The sequence below is a fragment of the Maylandia zebra genome, linkage group LG7, assembly GCF_041146795.1.
Source record: "Maylandia zebra isolate NMK-2024a linkage group LG7, Mzebra_GT3a, whole genome shotgun sequence".
NCBI lineage: Eukaryota > Metazoa > Chordata > Actinopteri > Cichliformes > Cichlidae > Maylandia > Maylandia zebra.
Genome location: NC_135173.1, coordinates 22,691,494 through 22,712,283, shown reverse-complemented (window position 1 = coordinate 22,712,283; position 20,790 = coordinate 22,691,494). Strand labels below are relative to the sequence as shown.

The window sequence follows — 20,790 nt, the reverse complement described above, 5'->3', positions numbered from 1 at the left end:
TAACATTTATAGTGTTGTTTTAGGACACTGATAAGTGTTCACTTTTACACTGGCTTGGGTTAACTCTTTTCACTGAGGGTGTTACTACACAACAACTATGGTGTTATTTATGACACTTTTAAGTGTTTATTTTCACACTGGATTGTGTTGACTGTTTTCACTTAGAGTGTTATTCTGTAACTTTTACAGTGTTATTTTGGCACTTTAAAGTGACATATATGAGCTTTTAAATACTAGTCTGTATTAATTGTCTGAATACAAAAATGCATTAAAGTGCAATTACTGTATGACTACTGTGTTACATTCAGTGAAAGTCCTTGTTAAGTCCCTTTACAGGATAAAAGGAGAAAACATAAAATTGGTCACATAAGAATTTTAATAAATATTAAATTCCAAGCACCATACAGCATACGTTCACAACAAAAATAATGGCACAATGTACAGACCATCATCATCACCATAAGCACTTTGCAAATCAAAGGGCTTGTATATTTCAATACAGTCTGCTTTAACAACATCTTTTTCATCCGTTTCAAACACTTTATAAGCATGGCAATGTTCACTGAAATTTTCAACCACAAGCTTCTGAACTATGAAGTAGGTGTGACTATTGACCAAAACTATTGTTTTTATTCTGCAAAACACCGGCATCTCATGTTCAGAACCACAACAAATGACCAATCCTGTTCTGTACTCAGTCCCATTAATGTTAACCCAATTAGCAGCGAAAGCCTCTTCTGCAACAGCAGGCAAGCCTAGGGAGATCATTTCACTATTTTCCTCACTATTAACATCAAATGATTTCAAGGGCCCCTACTCAACATGGCTTAAAGGACATGTCTCCCACTTGTATGCTATGGATGTTTGATGTTTTTTGGCAAGTGACACTGTGATGTTCTTAAAGTTCTTAAGGGTGTCTTTGAACACCCTATGTTTAGCCTCACCTCTCATGCTCCATACATGCAATAATGGCCCAATTTTTCTGATGCAAGTTGGGTAGTGCAACATAAAGTGGTGTTTGGGAATCATGTTCCTACCTGGATACAACAATTTGAACAAGTCATTAAATTTGGTGCTTGGATAAAAACTGTGACCTAGTCGCAAATGACTTATCAAAGCCTGACTGGTGCTATGCAGAGTTTGACAGATAAAACATTTAAACATGGTTATCATTCAACATTTTGGCACGCAACTCACGAACACGTGGTGACTCATCTGTTGAGGTGGCATCAATGTTGAATATGGTGGTCTGCACAAAACTGTAGAGATGAACCAGTGACTCGTCGTAAGATAAGTTGAACACGTAGTGGGATTTGAAAAGTTCATCAAAAGCACTGAGTGAGCTGGTGGCTTGGCAGGGGATGAGCTGTTTGTCCACTGCGATGTAGAAGGTGTCAATGCTGTTCTGGGTTCGACCAACAGCGAGGATGTATGGTTGTTTACCATCTCTTGCTTGCAAGTGTTCATCAATGCTGCAGCATGACTAAAAACAAATGAGATATTGACATATAGGCCTAGCTTATACTTGCTGAGTATGAACCATTCATTCAGTTTGACATTATGTGCCTTGCTAACTTATTACAAAATACTAAGACACATACTTCATGGAGAGGAAAACTAAAAAGTGCAAAAACTGAAAAAGTGTTTTGTAGGATTTTAAAAAGTGAGACAACATATTTACCTTGTGAAAGTGCACCATTTTGTGTGCTGCATCAGTTGGACTTATTTTGGTTCTCCTCTTTCGTCCAGCTGTGGGTGGCAAAAGCTGAAGGAGTAGCAGCAGAGAGGCCATGTCACTGTCCCAGTCTGTGTATGGTTGAATTTATAAAACAATTTCAAAATGACAGGTAAAAATAAATATTATTAAAATCAAACAAGCATGGTGCGACGCCTACCATTTACATCACTCTCTGTTGGTTTCTCAGCAGCTTTTATCAAACGACACAGGTCAGTTGACTGAGTCAGCTGTTTGGCTTCTTTAATAACCTTTGGCTTGAATGACATGTCCCACTTCTCAAGCAACTTGGTGGCTGTTTCAGCACCAAACAGCAGCAGGAAGTCTTGATTGACCTGTTCATCATACACACAGGACATAAAGACAGTGCTCAACATTGTTTACATTGCAATGTGATTTTGACCAATATGGGATATAGCCTGACTGGGATGACCAATGATCACATCTTTTACTGTTGCCATCCACATCAGCAAAACAAAAAAAAAAGGATTAACAGTTGAAAATATCAAGTGATTTGACTTACTAGTCCTTTGACATCCAAAAAGCGTGGAAATGTTTTGAAGACATCTGCAGTTCTTTGTGGATCATGCACCAGATCCTGGCGATGTTGGAACGTCATTTTCATCTTCTGAAATACACTTGCTTCATCAGGAGAGTGAACAAGAAATGAGATGGCCTCCTTGCAGGCATCTCCATCAAGTTGCTGAGGCAATGTGGTTGCTAATCTTCTGCGCTTAGGCCCTTGTTCTTGATGCACTGGGACTTCCTTCACTGGCCGTTTGGTTGTAGACCTGGACATGGTTTTGAGGCGCCACGCTACATATCCAGTGCCTTTCACTCCGTCGTAGAAATGCTCCTGTCACATTTAAACATAGATGAAAAATAAACATCAAATGCGATCTTACAGACTTTGCAGATTCAGCAAAAAGAAACCCAAGGACTATTATCATGTAACAGGTGCAATACATGTTAAACAACATCCACAATTTCAATACAGTTTTATGACAATAGTTATTACGAAAGAGGAATTAAGATTTTTCTTTTAAATCATTTAGCTGATGTAATTATTCCATGATGAAAACTAAATAATGTGCTGTTTTACAATCACTGCATGACTTACATAGCCGTTTGGAGAAAATGGATCCTTCAATGAGGGAAAGAGTGTAATTATTCCAAGGGCATATTTCTCCTTTTGCTTACGGGAGGGAATTCTGCTATAGAGGAAATACAATTGACAATGTTAAATCAGAAGTATGTGTCTTTACTGCAGTATACATTACAAGAATATTCCATATGGCCCATCTTTACTTTTTTATTAGGTACTATTACTCTTACCCATGTCTCTCAGTCATATCACTTGCCAATATGTTAACAAGCTGCCGCCGGGTGCGGTGGCTCAGTGAATTTTCGGCATTGTATTCTTCAAGAATTTCCTCTCCACCAGGTTTCCTAGTCAAGGCATTTTTAACCATCTGCTCATATAAAAGGGAAAATAATAACAATAAAAACTTGTTTGCCAGTAAAGGTGAAAGTTTAGAGGAATGTCAACAAACCTGTGAAAGACATATCTAGCAAGAAGCACTAACTTCTACTAACATTTTTTCATACAGGGCAAGTTGGGAACCACCATGTTTTGAATTTCAATTTGTATAACAATCTACAGTATAAATGGTGTCAACTCAAAAATACAAAAGACATTTTCTGTTCTCAATTACCTCTTTTGCAGCCTCTGACACAGAAACATTTGGTGCAGAACTGTCTTTGCTGGATCTACTGCGGCCTGCAGGAATGCCCTTTTCCCTGAGGTCACTGTCACTTGATGAAAGTGATATAGTGTCCGTGAGGGAAGATAATGTATCCGAGGAGGATGGTGTGGAATGAGCTAAAGGACAAAAATCTTTGGGAGAGATGATTTGGTTAACTTTCTTTAGGCTACTCCACAATGCCATTAATAACACAATTTCAATGTTCATGTTCAGACAACATTCTATACAAATATGACCCAGCCCTGTCCACTGTCATGTATATTGCATGAAGACAGGTCAATGTCATCTGCATCAAGAGCAAAAGAACTTGGCTCTACATTGAGTGGGCTATACTCTGAAAATTTAAGTTATGATAACATTTACCTTCATCTGAAATCTTTTCACGTATTGTCAGGCATAGGTCTGGTTGGGCCTCCAGTAACTCCAGAAAAATGTCTTCTTCGACAGCTGTGTCAGTTTCATCGAAAATATCAAGGTCAGCAGCATCCGGAAGTCCAAACTTGGTTTTGGCTTTACAAAAAGATAAGCATAATGTCACCTAAAACGCCTGAAAAACTTTTTTAAAAACTAATTTTGACTTTTTTATTTAGCTAATATTTATTAACAGCTGTTTTACCTGTCTTTAAAATGGTTAAATTAGACAAGTCTGCAGCAACAATATAGGCCTAGGCCTACTGCTCTGTACTGTTTTTAATGTCACACATTAAAATAAAATGTGTTAACATTTAATTCGTTTTTTAAATAGATGAGATGCAAACATGATGAACTGATACATGTGCAACAAATTTTGTTCTGCCAGGTTATCTTACCTTCACTGATGAATTCTAGATAAGTGAATCCTGCGTGCAATTTAATGTACTTCTTTACATTGAGGTATTTCACTTTCAGCAACATGTCTTACAACAGCACCTGGTGGAGAGAAGGGGGCACAGAATATTTTTTACCATATATTTAAACCATAGCTTAAGTGGCAACAAATCCGGACAACTTTAAGAAAATATTAGGCTATACATTGTGTGATGATCTGTGAAGGGGTGACAGACCACTTCAACCTCAGGAACATAATTTGGCTTCCCCCTGCGCACTAAAATAGCTGAACTTGGGTACACAGAAATAGCATCCAATGAATTATCCACCCATCCACATGTTTATAAGACGACAACGGCGATCTTCTCGTCTGCACGCAGGCTAGATACTTAGTTCTGCTATGTTGCGAGTAAATCGCTGTAGCCTACTTGGGGAAAAGCATCTCTGTTTAAACCATGTCAGGATGATAATCCACATAAAATTTCCTGTTGAACGCACACCTGCCTTCATCACGCTTTCACTTATGACAACAAATATCCCTTATACTGTAAATTAATGAGTGCAAGTCTTACATTTATATCGGGAGTTTCTGACACATGCACAGCCGTCTGGCTAGTTGCTACTTTGTGGTGGTTGTTTTGTGACACGACATGCTAGGATTATCAGTGGAGGCGACGTCAACGACCCTCAGTCGTTATACCGCTTTGTCTTAAACACTGGATGGTAGCCTATTTCACTAAAACTGTAGAAAAGGGGAAAATGTTCCCTTAGATTAGGCCTACTACAACATAGGGCTGCTCGATTATGGCAAAAATGATAATCACGATTATTTTCACTGAAATTGAGATCTCGATTATTTGACGATATTTATTTAACAATAACAATGTATTGAATAATGACTTTAAAGATTGTCAAAAAATAATATAAAATAGTGTGCAAATACTGATAACAGTGCAAATGTTTGCAATATAAAAAATAAATGAAAAATGTAAACATCTATGTTTAGTGAACGTTGCAGTGTTGCTCTGTGGTGCAGCTACAACACTGTAGCAAAGTTTACACACTATGTCTACTTGATCCACGTCTGACTCCGCGAACCCATAATGTTTCCACACCACTGAAGTTTTTTTTACCTCTCTTTTCAACCAACGGCAGTCACTCTCCTCTCCAAATAACTTCTGCTTAGCTTTCCGAGCTTCCCTCGGGTCCTCTTAATTGTTGTGACACGTGTTCGAAATGCAGAGAGGTGCGCTCGATTTGCCACACGGAGCAGCGCGAGAGTAAAGCACGAGGGAGGGGCTAATAATCGGCTCAGTCATTTTTAATGATCGTTGAAAGCCCAGATCGTAATCGTGATTAAAATTCGATTAATTGGGCAGCCCTACTACAACATGTATGATATATCCTAACCGTTAGCAAGCAATCCATGCACAAACGCAGCGCGCCTTGCTTGGTCACTAACATCTAACAGAATTCCATAACCCCCTGCCACTTCAAAGATTTGTAGGCTAGGCTACTGCTAAACTCGCTGGTAGCACGTGTAATTAGCCTATCTTGACGCTTTCCAAAACTTGACTTGAACGTCTCCATGTGATTGTTTAGTTCACTTTTAAATAGGATATTTCTGAGGCGAATGTTCGCTTCCCTTAAAAGCAGTGGGCTAAACGCATTTGTCTTAGCTGCCAGCTAGGCTACCACAAATTAAAATTTTAACATTACATTTAACATATCCAGAGGATAGCTAACTCCTCCCTCGTTTCATTTAATAAGCATTGAACACTGGAAAGCATTTCTCTTATGACATTAGAACTAACTAGAATTGAGAATTATATTAAGCACGCATTTATTTTCGCTGCAATATTAACTTGTTATAGAGGATAGTTTAGCTACCTAAGCTAACGAATCCCATCTCTTACCGCAGATGAATACACTCCACATTAGGAAAATATTGCATGCTTCTGATAAATAATGTTATAGGCTAGTTAGTTACAATATTTAATAATGATAAAATAACATAGGTCTTGTTGTATAGTTCTTACCTGAACAACCTCCTCGATCTTGACAGCAAACTTCTGGCGGACTCCTCATGCCCATGAGCGCGAAAAACCCGGATGTGGAAATCAACTCCAAATGAGTGTTATAGTATTGACTCTTTGAAATAACTCCGGCTACAGAGCTTTTTCAGCACCGTTAGTGTTACTGTAACTCTCAAACCAACACTTTTCAACTCGAAATTTTTAACACCAGTAATTTTAACTCACATCAACACTTCGGATTTTGCTGTGTAGTAAAGTGTGGTGGAGCGTCTCTGGACATGACCGCGAACACGCCCCTTTACGCTTTTTACATAGCCCGGCTGCTCCGTCTCTAATTCTGCAGGGTATGATGACTGTTATTTAAAGCTACTAATTAAAGTGTTTATTTAGATTAAAACTTATCATACAAAACATGCACTCAAAAAAGGTCCATCTAAACAAACCTGTTTGAATCAACAGGCCTCTGTACCCTGTGTTGCAAAGAGTTTTGTTAAACTATATAAAAAACATGAATTTATCTTGCTGGAGAGCACATAATACACATGACAGATTACACATCCAAGCTTTAATCATCATGTCATGCCTGTGGAAGTTACCTGGAAAAAATGCAAAGACTGACTTAACATTAGACGGAGGCATGTTGTCCAACATCGGTCTAAGGTGTGAGTGAACCAGTTTTTTTTGGTTGTCATTAATAAGACTAAGACTAACTAATAAGAACATATCTGATAAAAAATATGATACTGTAAATAATCCTTAGTTTTAAATTTTTGTTATAGGAGGGAACATATGTGGTATTTTAGCATCAGACACTTAGTTTTCTGTTTTCTGATGAATTTGTTCTGCATTCATTTGTGCAGATGATGTCTTTTATTTAACGAAAACACAAATCAGACACCAGCTCACAACCTTAAACATGATTATTGTGCTAGCAATTGGGTGTGATCCAGTGATGGATTCATGATTAGCTAACAATGAGGAATGGCAGGGATTTTTTTCTTTAGCAAAAGAAACAATAAAACAATGAAAAGACCTCGGGAGACATAAAACTGTTTTACTGTCAAGATATCAAAACTAAAGCCAATAACTTTGGTGATTTTCTCTATTTGTGCAATATTGATTAGCGTTACTGCTCTTTAAGGTAAATATCAAAACTATTACACTGTTTAATCCACAGCGATGCATCCTATTCTGTAAAATCATATTTTTGTATATGTTGTCCTGTGAGGACATCTGATCTCTGAAAAAACAACTGTTAATGAAGCTGGAAAAACAAACCCACATCTTGATCCTTAAAAAACATATTAATATGTATCTTAACAAAAACAATCACAGCTGAAATAAAAGGCTTCAGCCTACTAATATTAGTTCATAAAATACATTCTCGGCGCCAAAAGTGATGAGTTAAGGTGCCCATGGAGGCAAGGGTGCCACCAGGCATTTGGCCCCGGGGCAGACCCAAGACAGGCTGGAGAGATTATTTCTCTCGGCTCATATTCATATTAATATTCTTATTCTTCTATGACAAAAAGTACAAGTGTTCATTTAAGGAAATAAACAGAGCAGTAAGAGATATTTTTCAATTTTTTTATTTTTCTTATTTTTGATTTGCTGCCAATTACATGTTTTTATTTGTAATTTTTGTAGTGCTCCCTACTATGTGAACCCAACTGGGTCTAGACTGGGTCTAGAGAGTACTTTAAATTCAGGGAATTTAAAATAGAAAGTAGCTCGTCCACAGAAGGACTGGTAGCTCCCCTTACGATAAGGGTTCAGATCGTGCGAACAGGTGTGAAATGTGTGTGTTTAGTTAGTTTGTTTGTTTGCTTGTTTTAATCAATTTTAAATCATGCTTTTTATTTGTTTTTGTTTCTAATGTCTCTGTAAAGCACTTTGAATCACCTTGTTGTTGAATTGTGCTATACAAATAAATTTGCCTTGCCTTGCCTTGCCCTCACCTGATGTTTTATGTTTATTAGTTTAGTTTAGATTCTAAACTATCAACCCCAACAATCGAATGATCTCCTTTAATAGCAAGCGCTGGGCAACGGTGGAAAGGAAAAACTCCCTTATAAAAAGGGAGAAACCTTTGACAGAACCAGGCTAAGAAAGGGGCAGTCATCTGTCGTGACTGGTTGGGGGGTGAGAGGCAGAGGAAAAGAAAAAAGAGAGCACATGTTAGCTATATGTTGCTCACATTGCCTAAAATGAACAACGTATGGTTTTCTGGACTGTGAAAGAAAAGTCTCAAGTCAGTTTTCAGTGACGTGACTGAAGACTTTTCTGGATGGCCGTGCGGATGCTTGTCAGAAACAGTTCATTTCCTTTCTTGGAGAAATGAACTCCACCACGTAAAAAAATGGAGTTGTCGAAAAACCTGATTTGCGGATGCTCAATAATCACTCCATCGAAGTGGTCGACAGCCTTTCTAATGCTGGCATTCACAGTGTTCCTGTCCTTATTGATTTTGCCTGGATTTCCATATATCCACACTTGACGCTCGTTGATGGATGAATATGCAATTGTCATTGAGGGGAACTCTGTGTGCAATTGCATTAATTCCTTCTCAATGACAGAAGAAAGTTTATAAGCAGAAAAGAGTCCCAAATCATTGCCCCCAGCATGGATTACCAGTATGTCAGGTGGGCTCTGTGTGGATAGCTCCTTATAAAAACGAGGAAGGACTCCCCACCAGCGCATTCCTCCTTTGCCAAACCACTGGACTTTGGTATTAAGTCCGAAATTTTCTCCGAAAATCTCTTTTGCTTCACCCTCGGCTCGTCTGATGTAACTGGACCCAATGATCCACACATTTGTTTCTCTCTGGTCTTCTGGGCTCTCTTTCTTTTTCGGTGTGTTTTCACAGATGTTGGTATCACTCAAGGCTGTATCGTTTCTTTTCTGACCTGGGAGTCGGATAGTCCTGGACCAGGGACTTTTTTGGATGCTCTGTGTCACTGCTGCTTGTTCTGGCCTCTTGTTGTCTTTCAATGTGTTTTCAGAGGTTTTGGTATCACTCAAGGCTGTATCGTTTCTTTTCTGACCTGGGAGTCGGATAGTCCTGGACCAGGGACTTTTTTGGATGCTCTGTGTCACTACTGCTTGTTCTGGCCTCTTGTTGTCTTTCAGTGTGTTTTCAGAGGTTTTGGTATCACTCAAGGTCATATTGTCAATTTTCTCAACTAGGAGTCGGATAGTCCTTGGCGAACAACTTTTTTGGCTGCTCTGTGTCACTGCTGCTTGTTCTGGCCTCTTGTTGTATTTTGGAGTGTTTTCAGAGGTTTTGGTATCACTCGAGGTCGTAATGTCAATTTTCTCAACTACATGTTGGGTAGTCCTCGGCGCATAACTTTTCTGGCTGCTCTGTGTCACTGCTGCTTGTTCTGGCCTCTTGTTGTATTTTGGAGTGTTTTCAGAGGTTTTGGTATCACTCGAGGTCATATTGTTCATTTTCTCAACTAGGAGTCGGATAGTCCTTGGTGAACAACTTTTCTGGCTGCTCTGTGTCACTGCTGCTTGTTCTGGCCTCTTGTTGTATTTTGGTGTGTTTTTAGAGGTTTTGGTATCACTCAAGTTCATATCGTTCTTTTTCTGAACTTGGAGTTGGATAGTCCTTGAAGAAGAACCTTTTTGGATGCTCCGAGTCACTGCTGTTTCTTTTTTCTCAGTGTCTATTCTCATCCTCTTTCTCTCTGGAGAGTAGCTCTCAGAGTTGTTTTTGCTGCCTTTTGAAATCTGACTGTATCGTCTTTTCAACACAGTTTTTTCTTCACAGATTCGTCTCTTTTTCCTTGGTGGAGAGCAGCTGTCGGGACTTCTGCAATTCTGTGCAGCATAATCCGGGCCTCGCTTCCTCTTGAGTGGAAGCTGGAAATGTGTTTCTTCAGAATTTGGCTCTGGATTTTGGTGGTCCATTGTAGTAAAGCCAGCGTAAGCTTGTTGACCTCCGCCGTGTTTACTCTGAGACATGTTAGAGTGTTGATGAAGTGACTGTGTTAAAGATTCAACTGTTTTAAAATGTTTCTCAGGTTTACCTTTGAATGCTGCAATCTCGAGTGTTGCAAATAAACTGACTGAAAGTTTGGAATTCTTACCCCTACTTAAGGATTCACTGATCAAAGGCATATGAAATGCCTTTGATCATCATAATGATGTCATAACATAATGTAACAGTAACATTCGTTTTTTTTTTTTTTAAATTTGGTGTTATCGGGCTTTGGAACGTGATGTCACGGGAGGGGGCGTGGCCGCCGGGGCGCCATTTTAGCTGGCCAAACAAAGGGCTTAAGGAGCGAATGCATCAGCAGTGGTTCGCTTTGCTGTGTTGTGGGTTTTAATGTTAGATCGCACGATCGGGGAGGGAATAAGCTTGAAAATAGGCTGTCTTTTTATTCTTTCCCAGCCTGAAAGCAACGTGAGGGAGCTTATGTAGTGGTTGTTACCAAAAGAAGGCATCTAGCCTGGATAGCAGCTGTGAGATGAGTTGATATCCAGTTCTCTACCATCCACAGATATCTGTTGTTGTGCTACAGATAATTTCATTCTGGTAAGTTCTAAATAAGTTCATATTAGGGCTGTTCGATATAATGATATATATCGGATGATGATATAAAAACATCTATCGTTTCATTTTACACTATTGTTTGTTTCGTGCTATCGCAAAATAAACTGTTTATGCTAGGGCTGCTCAATTAATCGAATTTTAATCACGATTACGATCTGGGCTTTCAACGATCATTAAAAATGACTGAGCCGATTATTAGCCCCTCCCTCATTTATCCGCGACACCTTAAAGGCCGGTCCGTGAAAATATTGTCGGGCATAAACCGGTCCGTGGCGCAAAAAAGGTTGGAGACCGCTGATTAAGAGGACCCGAGGGAAGCTCGGAAAGCTAAGCAGAAGTTATTTGGAGAGGAGAGTGACTGCTGTTGGTTGAAAAGAGAGGTAAAAAAACTTCACTGGTGTTGCACACTATGTTATATAATTTTTTAAAGTCATTGTTAACCCTTTAAATCCGGTCAGAGCAGCACGCTCCGTGTTGTGTAACTATTTTTAAATCCCTGTAGAACCGGAACCGTGTAAGCTAGCGCAATAATTTGTTTTGCATATGAAACCGGAGGAGTTGTACTTACATCTGATGCCATCAGCTTGTCCTCGGTCACGGTTTCGTTCCACATATAGCTTTGCAAAAACTGCATAAAAAGCGCTTGCAGGAACAAAAACATAATACTCCAGAAACACGCTTTGCCGATCCATCAGCTGTTCGTAACACTTCCCACAGTGAAATGATGCACATGCTGTTTTCTTTGCAAATTTGCATCATAGGATTGTTTTTTGTTTTTCCTGCAGTATATAAAAACTGTATCTCCAAAATAAAACTATGAAGACACTCAAAATAAATTTCCTGTTGTTGTAAACTATTTTTTGCAACTTTATTGTATTTAAAGTTTTGAGGGATAAGCCTCTTAAATTTCTCCAAGTAGAAATATATGTAAACAAAACAAAAGCGATTTTCAATTTTTTTTGTAGTTTATTGCACTTTTTTGCAATTTATGTAATTACTATGGACTTAATGCATACATATTATTAAAATATGGGCTATAACAGTTGTATTGATGTATAGCAACTTGAAATGCTCCCACAAATGGCACTACAGCATGTAAAAAAAATAATATAAGCTCTGGTGGACTTGGTTCTATAGTAGGTCTTAAAGGGTTAAATAAATATCGTCAAATAATCGTGATCTCAATTTCAGTGAAAATAATCGTGATTATCATTTTTGCCATAATCGAGCAGCCCTAGTTTATGCCAATATTTTTTCATCGTTTTGATGGTCGCTGTAGTGGCTATATTAATTTCTTACAGTTCTCTCTTTCTCTTATATTTATTATAACCACACTATGGACGGATAGGCGACTGTTTTAATGTTGTCATACGCCATGGGCATAGCTGGACTGGCCATCGGGCATACCGGGCATTTGCCCGGTGGGCCGCTAGCGATTTTTTGTTTTTATGGGCCGATGGATTTTTTTCTTTTTTTTTGGAAGGGTATAAATAATGAAAGGTGTTGGATTGGCCAATTGGTCATGATCGACTCTGGGCTGGACCTATTACAGCCGAGGAGGTCGGATGCACCCTCCCCCTTGTTTAGCAATCTTATAGACGAGCTAAAGAAAATGGAGAACAAAAAAAGGAAAGGAGGTGCAGAAAAAATGAGGGCCAAAAAGAAACAAGCCCTTCAGGCAGACGCTGCCAAATGTGTAAAAATAACTGAATTGTTTGGCGGTAGCTATGGCATAGCTTCCACAGATTTAGCAACATCAGCAAGTGGTGGAGGCCAGCAGGTGGATAAGGGAAAGGGGAGGCAAGAGGAGGAGAGACCCGAGGCGGCCGCCGGTCATAGTGGCAGAGGAACTGAACTTCAGGTAAGAAGTTATGACCTGCTGTCTCTCTGTGTCAGATATAAGCCAAGTTTAGTTGGAGTTTGTTTTCGTTGTGCTGACTTTTTACAGTCGCTTAGAATAACTGGTACTGCGTACTAGCTAGCATGACGGAGTTTATATACTGCTGGGCGGGTGCTATGAAGTTACTGGTAGTAAATTTTATTTTATGCTTAAGGTTAGTTTCTCAAACTCCTCAAAATCTTAACAAATTGTGCCAATCCTTACATGTTGCACCAGGCTGATTTATCATCAAAAGTGGAGAAGTCTGTGACAGAGGAGACAAAAGAGCAGCAGAGAGAGATGGAGAGATGACTTTATGTCATCCATGAGGGATGCATTTGACATATGTTTCACATATTATAGCCCAACAAGTTACTTATAGCAATTTAAATACGAGCAATCAGTTTTTGGCAAATACCGGCTATTGCAGTTAATAATACAACAGCTTCTTGCCATTTTTTGTGTTTCTTTTTATCGCTGTGTAACTGAGTTCAATTGACTATGTGCACGAGACAATGCTAACTTCCTGGTTTGAGACCGGATGTGGGGTTGTGCATTTCCGGTAGCTTTACTTTGCGGTCAATCGCTACTGCAAAGATATACTCCAAAATCATGTCCAAAACTCGAAAACGGAAAGATTGCGTTAAGTTACAAAGCGCAGAAGGTGGGAACACTCACCGCTGTTGTGTCATAAAAAAATCTAATGGTCAATTTTGACATTTAAAGCGTTTAGATCGATCAGTTGTTTACATCACTCAACACAAGCAGAACTGCATTACTGCAGCAGAAGACACATCGTCCACATTCAGAATCACATCTTTGTATAGTGACGGGTCTTATGATTTAAACAGGCAAATGTTCAGCATTCAAACTACAGGTGAAGAATAGTCAAACCAGATGTTTCCCTGTTATGTTGATATCAGCTAGTCAAGTACACACCTACACAGCATGTTAACAAACCGTGAAAAAAGCCACACAAAAAATGAATGATTGCTGGTAACGGTTTCTATGCATTAGTATTTACGAAGGGTATGTTGTGACTTACCTTCAAAATTACAGCGGTCCCTCGGCGTTCATCCGCACCTGTTCATCCCGCCCTGCGCCGCCCCGGAAGCTCGCTGCGTCACCCCTCCTCTGCAGCTGGCCAGAGACCACACCCACGCCACAATGAGCTTTGTTTGATTAGATAAGCATCCGATGCTGAGACCACGAGACTGTAAAAACATGATTTTTGGGCTTCATTTCTGTACTGAACAGTCATTTTAAGATTAGTTAGTAAATAACAATTAGCTAATGTTGCTCATTAGACTAAAGTCATCTTACTTTGGTAATGTAAATATAATATGGTCAATATTAAAGTTATTCCATTAATCATTATTAGTTATATCAGCAGTGAACTTGAACTCTGTGTCAAATACTGAGCTTCAGTAAAGATTCAAGTTGTGTCTATTTAAATTTCCTTTCACCTTAAATCTTCACTCAAAGACAAGCATCTTTTACAGTGTATATATAGATATATTATATATAAGAGACAAATATTGTTCTATTATTATGTTGGCATTACTAGATTTGGCTCAATGCTTACATATATGTGTAAAAAGAGAATGTACGAGCTGTGATGACTGTTTCTGATAGAATGAAGAGTAGACTGATATATGAAATATTCCTTTATTGGGTGAGAAAATCAGACCATGTCATCACTGCTTTAAGTCATACAGAATAGATATCAGAGCCTTAAACAGGCTGACTTCTGCTAAATGGGTCAAACTGGGCAGAAAGCATACAAACACATAACATCCTTATGGAACATGATGTAACACAATAGATCAACTTACCTCAAAATATATAAAGCATATAAACAATTACAGAAATATGATACAACAAACACAGCAGTACTAATAATCCAAAATACCCAAAGCTTCATAGAACTGAAACAAACATTTATTTTTAGGTCCATTCTGCTGCTGATACATACTTTAGGTTTCTGAATATCAAACTTGTTGCTGCCTTTCATAGTGTGTAACTTGAAGGCCCTGAGTACTTTCTCCCACACTGAAAACACTGGAATCATAAAATTATTTGAACATTACCTAATAAGGCAGATTCGGGATCAACATGGTACCAGCTCACCTGAACAGTTGGCCAGGGGCTGATATCCAGAAACAGGTGAGAGACCCAGAGGTAGTGACAGAGTCATTAGAGTTGTATTGATAAAAGGTGCTTAAAAGTGTTGGATACTTCAGGCCAAAAGAAAGAAGAACAGTTTTATTTGAATGTAAAATCAATCTGCTGTCACCTTCCTTTTATTTTACCTTTGTGTAACTGTGCTGTGAAGCTTCGCTGATCAGTAAACTTAATCATTGTCTGTAAATCATAATTCAAAAGAATAACTCAGGAGAACAAAGTCAAGCTATGTATGAATGTAGTTTTGCGCACGTTCTCCTCCCACTGATCACTTCCTCCTCCTAGTGGATAAATGATAGTATTGCAGCTTGTCTCATCACCATTTCAAGTGTAAAATCCTGAAGATTCCCAACAACATGGTTCAGTACCTGCATCCTGTTGGAGAACAGTATGTAAAACACACAAACACACAAGTGAACACAGCTGCTGAACATCTGCATCTTCATAAACTCGTTCTGTTATCTCACATCTGTCTCTTTGCATCTGTGTAGATGTGAGAGAAGATTTCTGAGAATTGCAGCGTTTTTTCATGTGATATGTGATAAAATTGAGACAAAAATGTGTTAGAAAAAGAAGACTTATTGACTTTTATTACTTTGTGTTGCAGTGTGGGCATCTAAACCTGAACAGGAAGTTCAGAAAACCAAGAAGTTTTCCATGAGCCCAGCTCAGATAAAGCCATCATGTTCTTATTCATTTGTGAGACAGAGAGCCAGGTGTTACTTACCTGCCTCACCTGCAGTCAGTGTGTGTGCAGCTGACAAACACAGAGACACTAAACAATACAAATCTACACCTCCCTGCATCCACATCCTCTTCTGCTGCACCCCTTCAGCTCCAGACAGAGACCACCTTTATCAGTGAAGACCTGCTGCCAGTCAGTGCTGGAACATCATGTGCTTTCATTAATTTTACTGATCCTATGAAGCGTTCCAATAAAAACATTTTTTCAAACACTTTCAATCTTCTTTACTTTTGTATCAGTGTCCACTAGGTGTCAGTGAAACGCTAGATTAAAAACATTGTGGGTCTGTGGGTCGGTGCTCATATGATTTACTCATAGATATCATAAACTGTTTTTTTCATTCAAAAGATGCACAACTGATGTTTGTAGAGTGATTGATCACATGCTGGTTTCAGGCAGTTGAACTGCAGCACCTAAAGGCTACCTTTGCTAGAAAAAGAGGTCTCACTATTAGGTGTAACTAAGCCCCACATGATTGCTATTTAACAATTTTAAGTGGCTAGTAATTCCTTGTTCAGTTCCTAGTGTTTTCCTAGTTTCGGATATCTTCCTGTAAAATCCAACAATAAAGCTATTCTCTAGTTTAGTTCTGCTCAAAGTTAAAAAGGGGCGCACAGAACCAGGCTGAATGACAACAACTCACATACATCAAGGATCTAATAGAGAATTGCATCATACTACATCATTGTGATCAGATGGGGACAATGCAAAGTAAACTTATGCCTATGTTTTACCTAATGGGGTACAATGTTGCTATTGAGGGGTTGCTGCTGCTGATGGCGCTGGAGGGCAGGGCTGTGTTGGTCTGAGACTGTAGAAAGCCGGTCAGAGCAGGCACGCTCCATTTTGCGTAACTATTTTTAAATCCTGGTAGCACTGCAACCACATAAGCTAGCGCAATAATTTTTTTTTGCATATGAAACCGGAGGAGTTGTACTTACATCTTATGCCATCAGCTTGTCCTAAGTCACAGTTTCGTTCCACATATAGCTTTGCAAAAACTGCATAAAAAGCACTTGCAGCAACAAAAACATACTATTCCAGAAACACGCTTTGCCGATCCGATCAGCTGTTTGTAACACTTCCTGCTCCATCAGCATGAACTATCGCATGTCCGCCATGTCCTGCCCAAACCTGGAAGTGACAGCATTTTGCAGAAATGTAGTTTTTTACCATCAGGGCCTTATGAGCCTATACTGGTGTTTTTAAAAGTTATGTTTGACTTTATGACTTTCTGTGTCGTTTCTGGGATGCTTAGGACTCATATTGCACTGCTGGAAATAGTTTATTTTGATGCATATGCTGGTTTTTTTTGCAAATTTGCATTATAATATTTATTTTCGTTTTCCTGCAGTATATAAAAATTGGTGTAACTTGAAATGCTCCCAAAAATGGCACTACAGCATGTAAAAATATAATATAAGCTCTGGCGGACTTGGTTCTATGGTAGGTCTTAAAGGGTTAAAAAGTCCATAGGAGAGATGGTAGTTGATTAAACAAGTGTTATGAGATAATAATAAAATACAAAGATTGGTGACAGCACTTGGAACCGTAATGCAACAGATTAAAAAAATAAAATAAATAAAATAAAGAAAAAGAAAACACTGTGGGGAATAAATTAGGCTCTGCCTGTGACTCACTCTTTGCCTCTCTTCCTCCTTCCATCTCATCTCATGTATCACTCTCCACTTGCTTTTCATCTGAGAAAAGGGCGCAATTTGTTATTGCTTTAATAGTAATAAAGTCATAATTAAGTAATGATGGAATGATGTTATAGAACCAAAACACTGCAATTGTGTTTATTATTGTTTTTATACTTAAATACCTCTGCAATGCAACAACTGGTACATGTGTTAATGTTACCTGTGCTCTTTTTAATTCAACTGGTGAGGGATCCACTGCCTTTAACAGCCTCACATAGCTACCTTTGTCACTGTTTTCTCCTCATGTCCTTAAAAATCTATACACATAAAACACATACATATGCACATACAGTGACATTTTTATATCTTCTCCAGAATACTGTATATACCATGGCCACAAGTTTGCATCATGGTGCTGATCCAGAATCCTTCTCTTGTTATTTATTCCTAGTGCTATAACAATAAAGTAATGAGAATGAAAAAATAAAGTAATACTAGCACGCTCTGCTGTCAAGGGTGAGCATTGGTTAATGGTTGTCATGTGACTGATACAAGCCAGATCTTTTTGTTTAGCAAAATTGTGATTAAAATGTTATTTTTGAGGGGCACAGGCGGGGCTCCACATGTACACAGACACATAAAAAAATACCTCAAGAAAAGGGCACTTGGGGCATCCATCAGGAAAGGGGCAGGTGCTCAAGCCCCCCGCATGTGCCTGTACCCAAACACCGCTGCACACTGAGTACACTCTTTCATAGGATCAGACAGAAAGGAGCTAGCTGAAGCAGTTAGGTAAAAACAAACTCACTGTATACAAGTCAGTGGATTTGATCTCTAGCTAGAAACCAGAGTGATGCACCTGGAACTGACAGTGTAAACTTACTGCAAGATACTGAAGATCATCATTCCTGGTTTTTCCAACAATTTGAAAAAAAATTATATCTCTGCTGGGTTGATTTTCTAACAATCCCACACATAAATCCTCACACAGATTGAAATACACACATGTGGACTGAGATTCACAGGCACAAATGCGTTTGCTACAATAATAGCCCCATGCAGCAGGTCCTATACTGTTAGGGACAGCCAGGCTACCATCAGGTCAAACTTTGAAGTCATAAATCCACCATGATTGTGAGCGACTAACCAGATTCACTTGTGTGTCATGACACTGAACTTTTCAACAACTTTAAAGTTAATGGCAATGTTTTCTTCCTGAATTGGTTTCACATCATTTTTTATTTATTTTCCAGCCTATGTCCATTTGATTTATTTCAGTTTATTTTGGAAGTACAGCCTGAGTGTGAGAGAGACCACTAGTTTTAGCAGTGTAGGGGAGAACGGGGCCGGTGAAAGACTATCTACTATACTCTACCACATAAGAAGTTGTGTGTGTGTGTTTTGATAATAACAGGTTTCTAGAGTTAATAGTTGAGATAATACAAATTTTCAACTGCCTGTTATATAAAAATGTATGAAAGAAAAATATATATATACACATATATATGTATATATATATGTGTATATATATATATTTAAATATATATATATACACATATATATCCCGGGGGGGAGGATCCAGAAAAGTCACGTGACCTCATAACCCCCCCCCCCCCCCCCCCCCCCCCCCCACCCCAGCCGAGCATCCCGGAGATAACGGCGGTGTGTATGCGCCTTTAAGAGCCGTGTATCCCGCTGCCTTCTGCACTGAATCGCCGTCGCTGCTGCTCTTTGAGAGCGACAAGAACAAAAACACAAACACACTGAAAGACACGGCTATGTCTGCCAGCTCCGCTTTTAACGATGAGAAGGGCGGCTCGTCCAGCGTGGGGGAGCCGGAGTACGGTCACGATCCGGCGAGCGGAGGGATTTTCTCCTCCGACTACAAAAGGTACGAGCTACCTGCCTCGGTGCTGCCTGTTACTGTTTCTGTTTGTCATATTGTGGGGAGGGGTGTTATGGGCCAGCTTATGGTGGGGGAGGGGCAGCCTTATGTCCGCTAACACGTACATAAAGTATGCTGTAACGTCAATAGATAATAGACAGCATGTTGAACTTTGTTGCTACAGGCCCGTGATTGAAAGCAGCGCCTTCGTTTTCTAGTTCTGAGTCTCGGGCTGTGATTTGGCCGCTATAAGGCTGCGGTGTGCGGCTCGCTGCTGTTTGTTGTTCGCTCCTGTTATTACATTTCTTTGCTCACGTGTGTGAGGCTTTTAAGGTTACGGTGTTTATACGTCATGTTTGTGAAGTGGGATGCGAAAGGCCTGTCACAGGGGGGATACGAGGCCTGAGCTCCAAGGTTTCAGCACCACCCCTGCTGGACAGCGGCAGCAGCTCAGCCTGGTGGCGGCACACAGGCCCGGACCGGAAGGAAGTTCCACATTACATGAAAATAAAACATCATGAGGTCATCACAAACAAAGCAAAACCAGCTAAATAATCATCAGTCATCAGTCCTGACTGCAACTACATTGAGTCGCATTTTTTCAGGAATATTGCATCCTGAACAACTGTGAAAAATGTGTTTAAAAATGTTTTTAAATAACATAGGGCATAATAACTGGTAATCTGGAAAACTTTGACCTTTATTGGGGCACACAAACAGGGAAAGAGGTACACACAGCTATACAGAGGCAGTCTGTGATTGCACATTAGACAATGAACTTGTTAATTAAGCCATTTTTAATTTAATGGTATACACCTGTTTCCTGGTCAGCATGCTCCAGCTCCTTCTACATGTTTATTTAATTTAAGGTTAGTGTTTAAAGTTACAGTGAGTAATTTTTTCACATTTTTAATTGAAAATAAAAAGAATGTATTCATCACAGTTACTTATTGTCAGCAGATTAGAGCAGGGGTGGGGGAACTCCAGGTCTCATGGGCCGGTGTCCTGCAGGTTTTAGATGTGTCTTTGATTCGACACAGCTGATTGCGGGGGTGGCTGTAGCTCAGTTGGTAGAGCAAGTCAGTTACTGATTGGAAGGTTGGTGGTGATGCCAAATATCCTAATCCCCAGTTGCTCTCCAATGCATCCATCGGAGCGTGAATGTGTGTGAATGTTAGCTAAACAGCACTAAAGTAAAGAGGGTTATAGAAGAAAGTGCTTGTATGAATGGAGGTGATTGGGTGAATGTGGCATGTTGTATAGAGTGCTCTGAGTACTCTATGAGAGTAGATAAGCGCTATATAAATGGCTAAATTACCTCCTCAGCTTTCTCTCTGAGTTTGTTCACCAGTGTCCAAGTCCAACAACGTTAGATCCACTTTAACGAAAGTTTCACTAATACCAGCTAACAACATCTTATAGAGGCTCATAGCTTAAAGCATTTAGTCATTTAACAATAGTTTTTTCTTTGTTTGTTTTGTTTGTTTTTATTGAAACTACTGCTTAACTACAGACAAATTTCAGAAAGTTATTATTTACAAAATAA

At 39.3% G+C, this 20,790-nt stretch overlaps 2 protein-coding genes across 4 annotated transcripts in view; one reads left to right on the top strand and one right to left on the bottom strand.

The window, feature by feature from the left end:
* Positions 1-1,156: 1,156 nt before the first annotated feature.
* LOC112430438 (uncharacterized) lies at positions 1,157-5,987 on the bottom strand. The gene is made up of 9 exons (XM_076887122.1): positions 4,311-5,987; positions 3,865-4,011; positions 3,451-3,632; positions 3,071-3,207; positions 2,856-2,949; positions 2,259-2,591; positions 1,896-2,070; positions 1,682-1,806; positions 1,157-1,483 (listed from the first exon to the last, which is right to left on the bottom strand). Exons 1-9 carry the CDS (start codon positions 4,393-4,395, stop codon positions 1,157-1,159), a joined length of 1,605 nt encoding a protein of 534 aa, XP_076743237.1. The 5' UTR covers positions 4,396-5,987.
* Positions 5,988-19,007: 13,020 nt separating this feature from the next.
* ap3b2 (adaptor related protein complex 3 subunit beta 2) overlaps positions 19,008-20,790 on the top strand; it is a 61,393-nt gene continuing 59,610 nt past the window's right edge. For 2 of the 3 annotated variants that reach the window (XM_076886071.1, XM_076886070.1), the window contains exon 1: positions 19,008-19,250. In XM_076886071.1, the coding sequence (XP_076742186.1) occupies positions 19,138-19,250 (113 nt within the window). In that variant the 5' untranslated portion in view covers positions 19,008-19,137. The remainder of the gene's footprint in view (positions 19,251-20,790) is intronic. The other variant, XM_004570266.4, reaches the window with a different exon arrangement.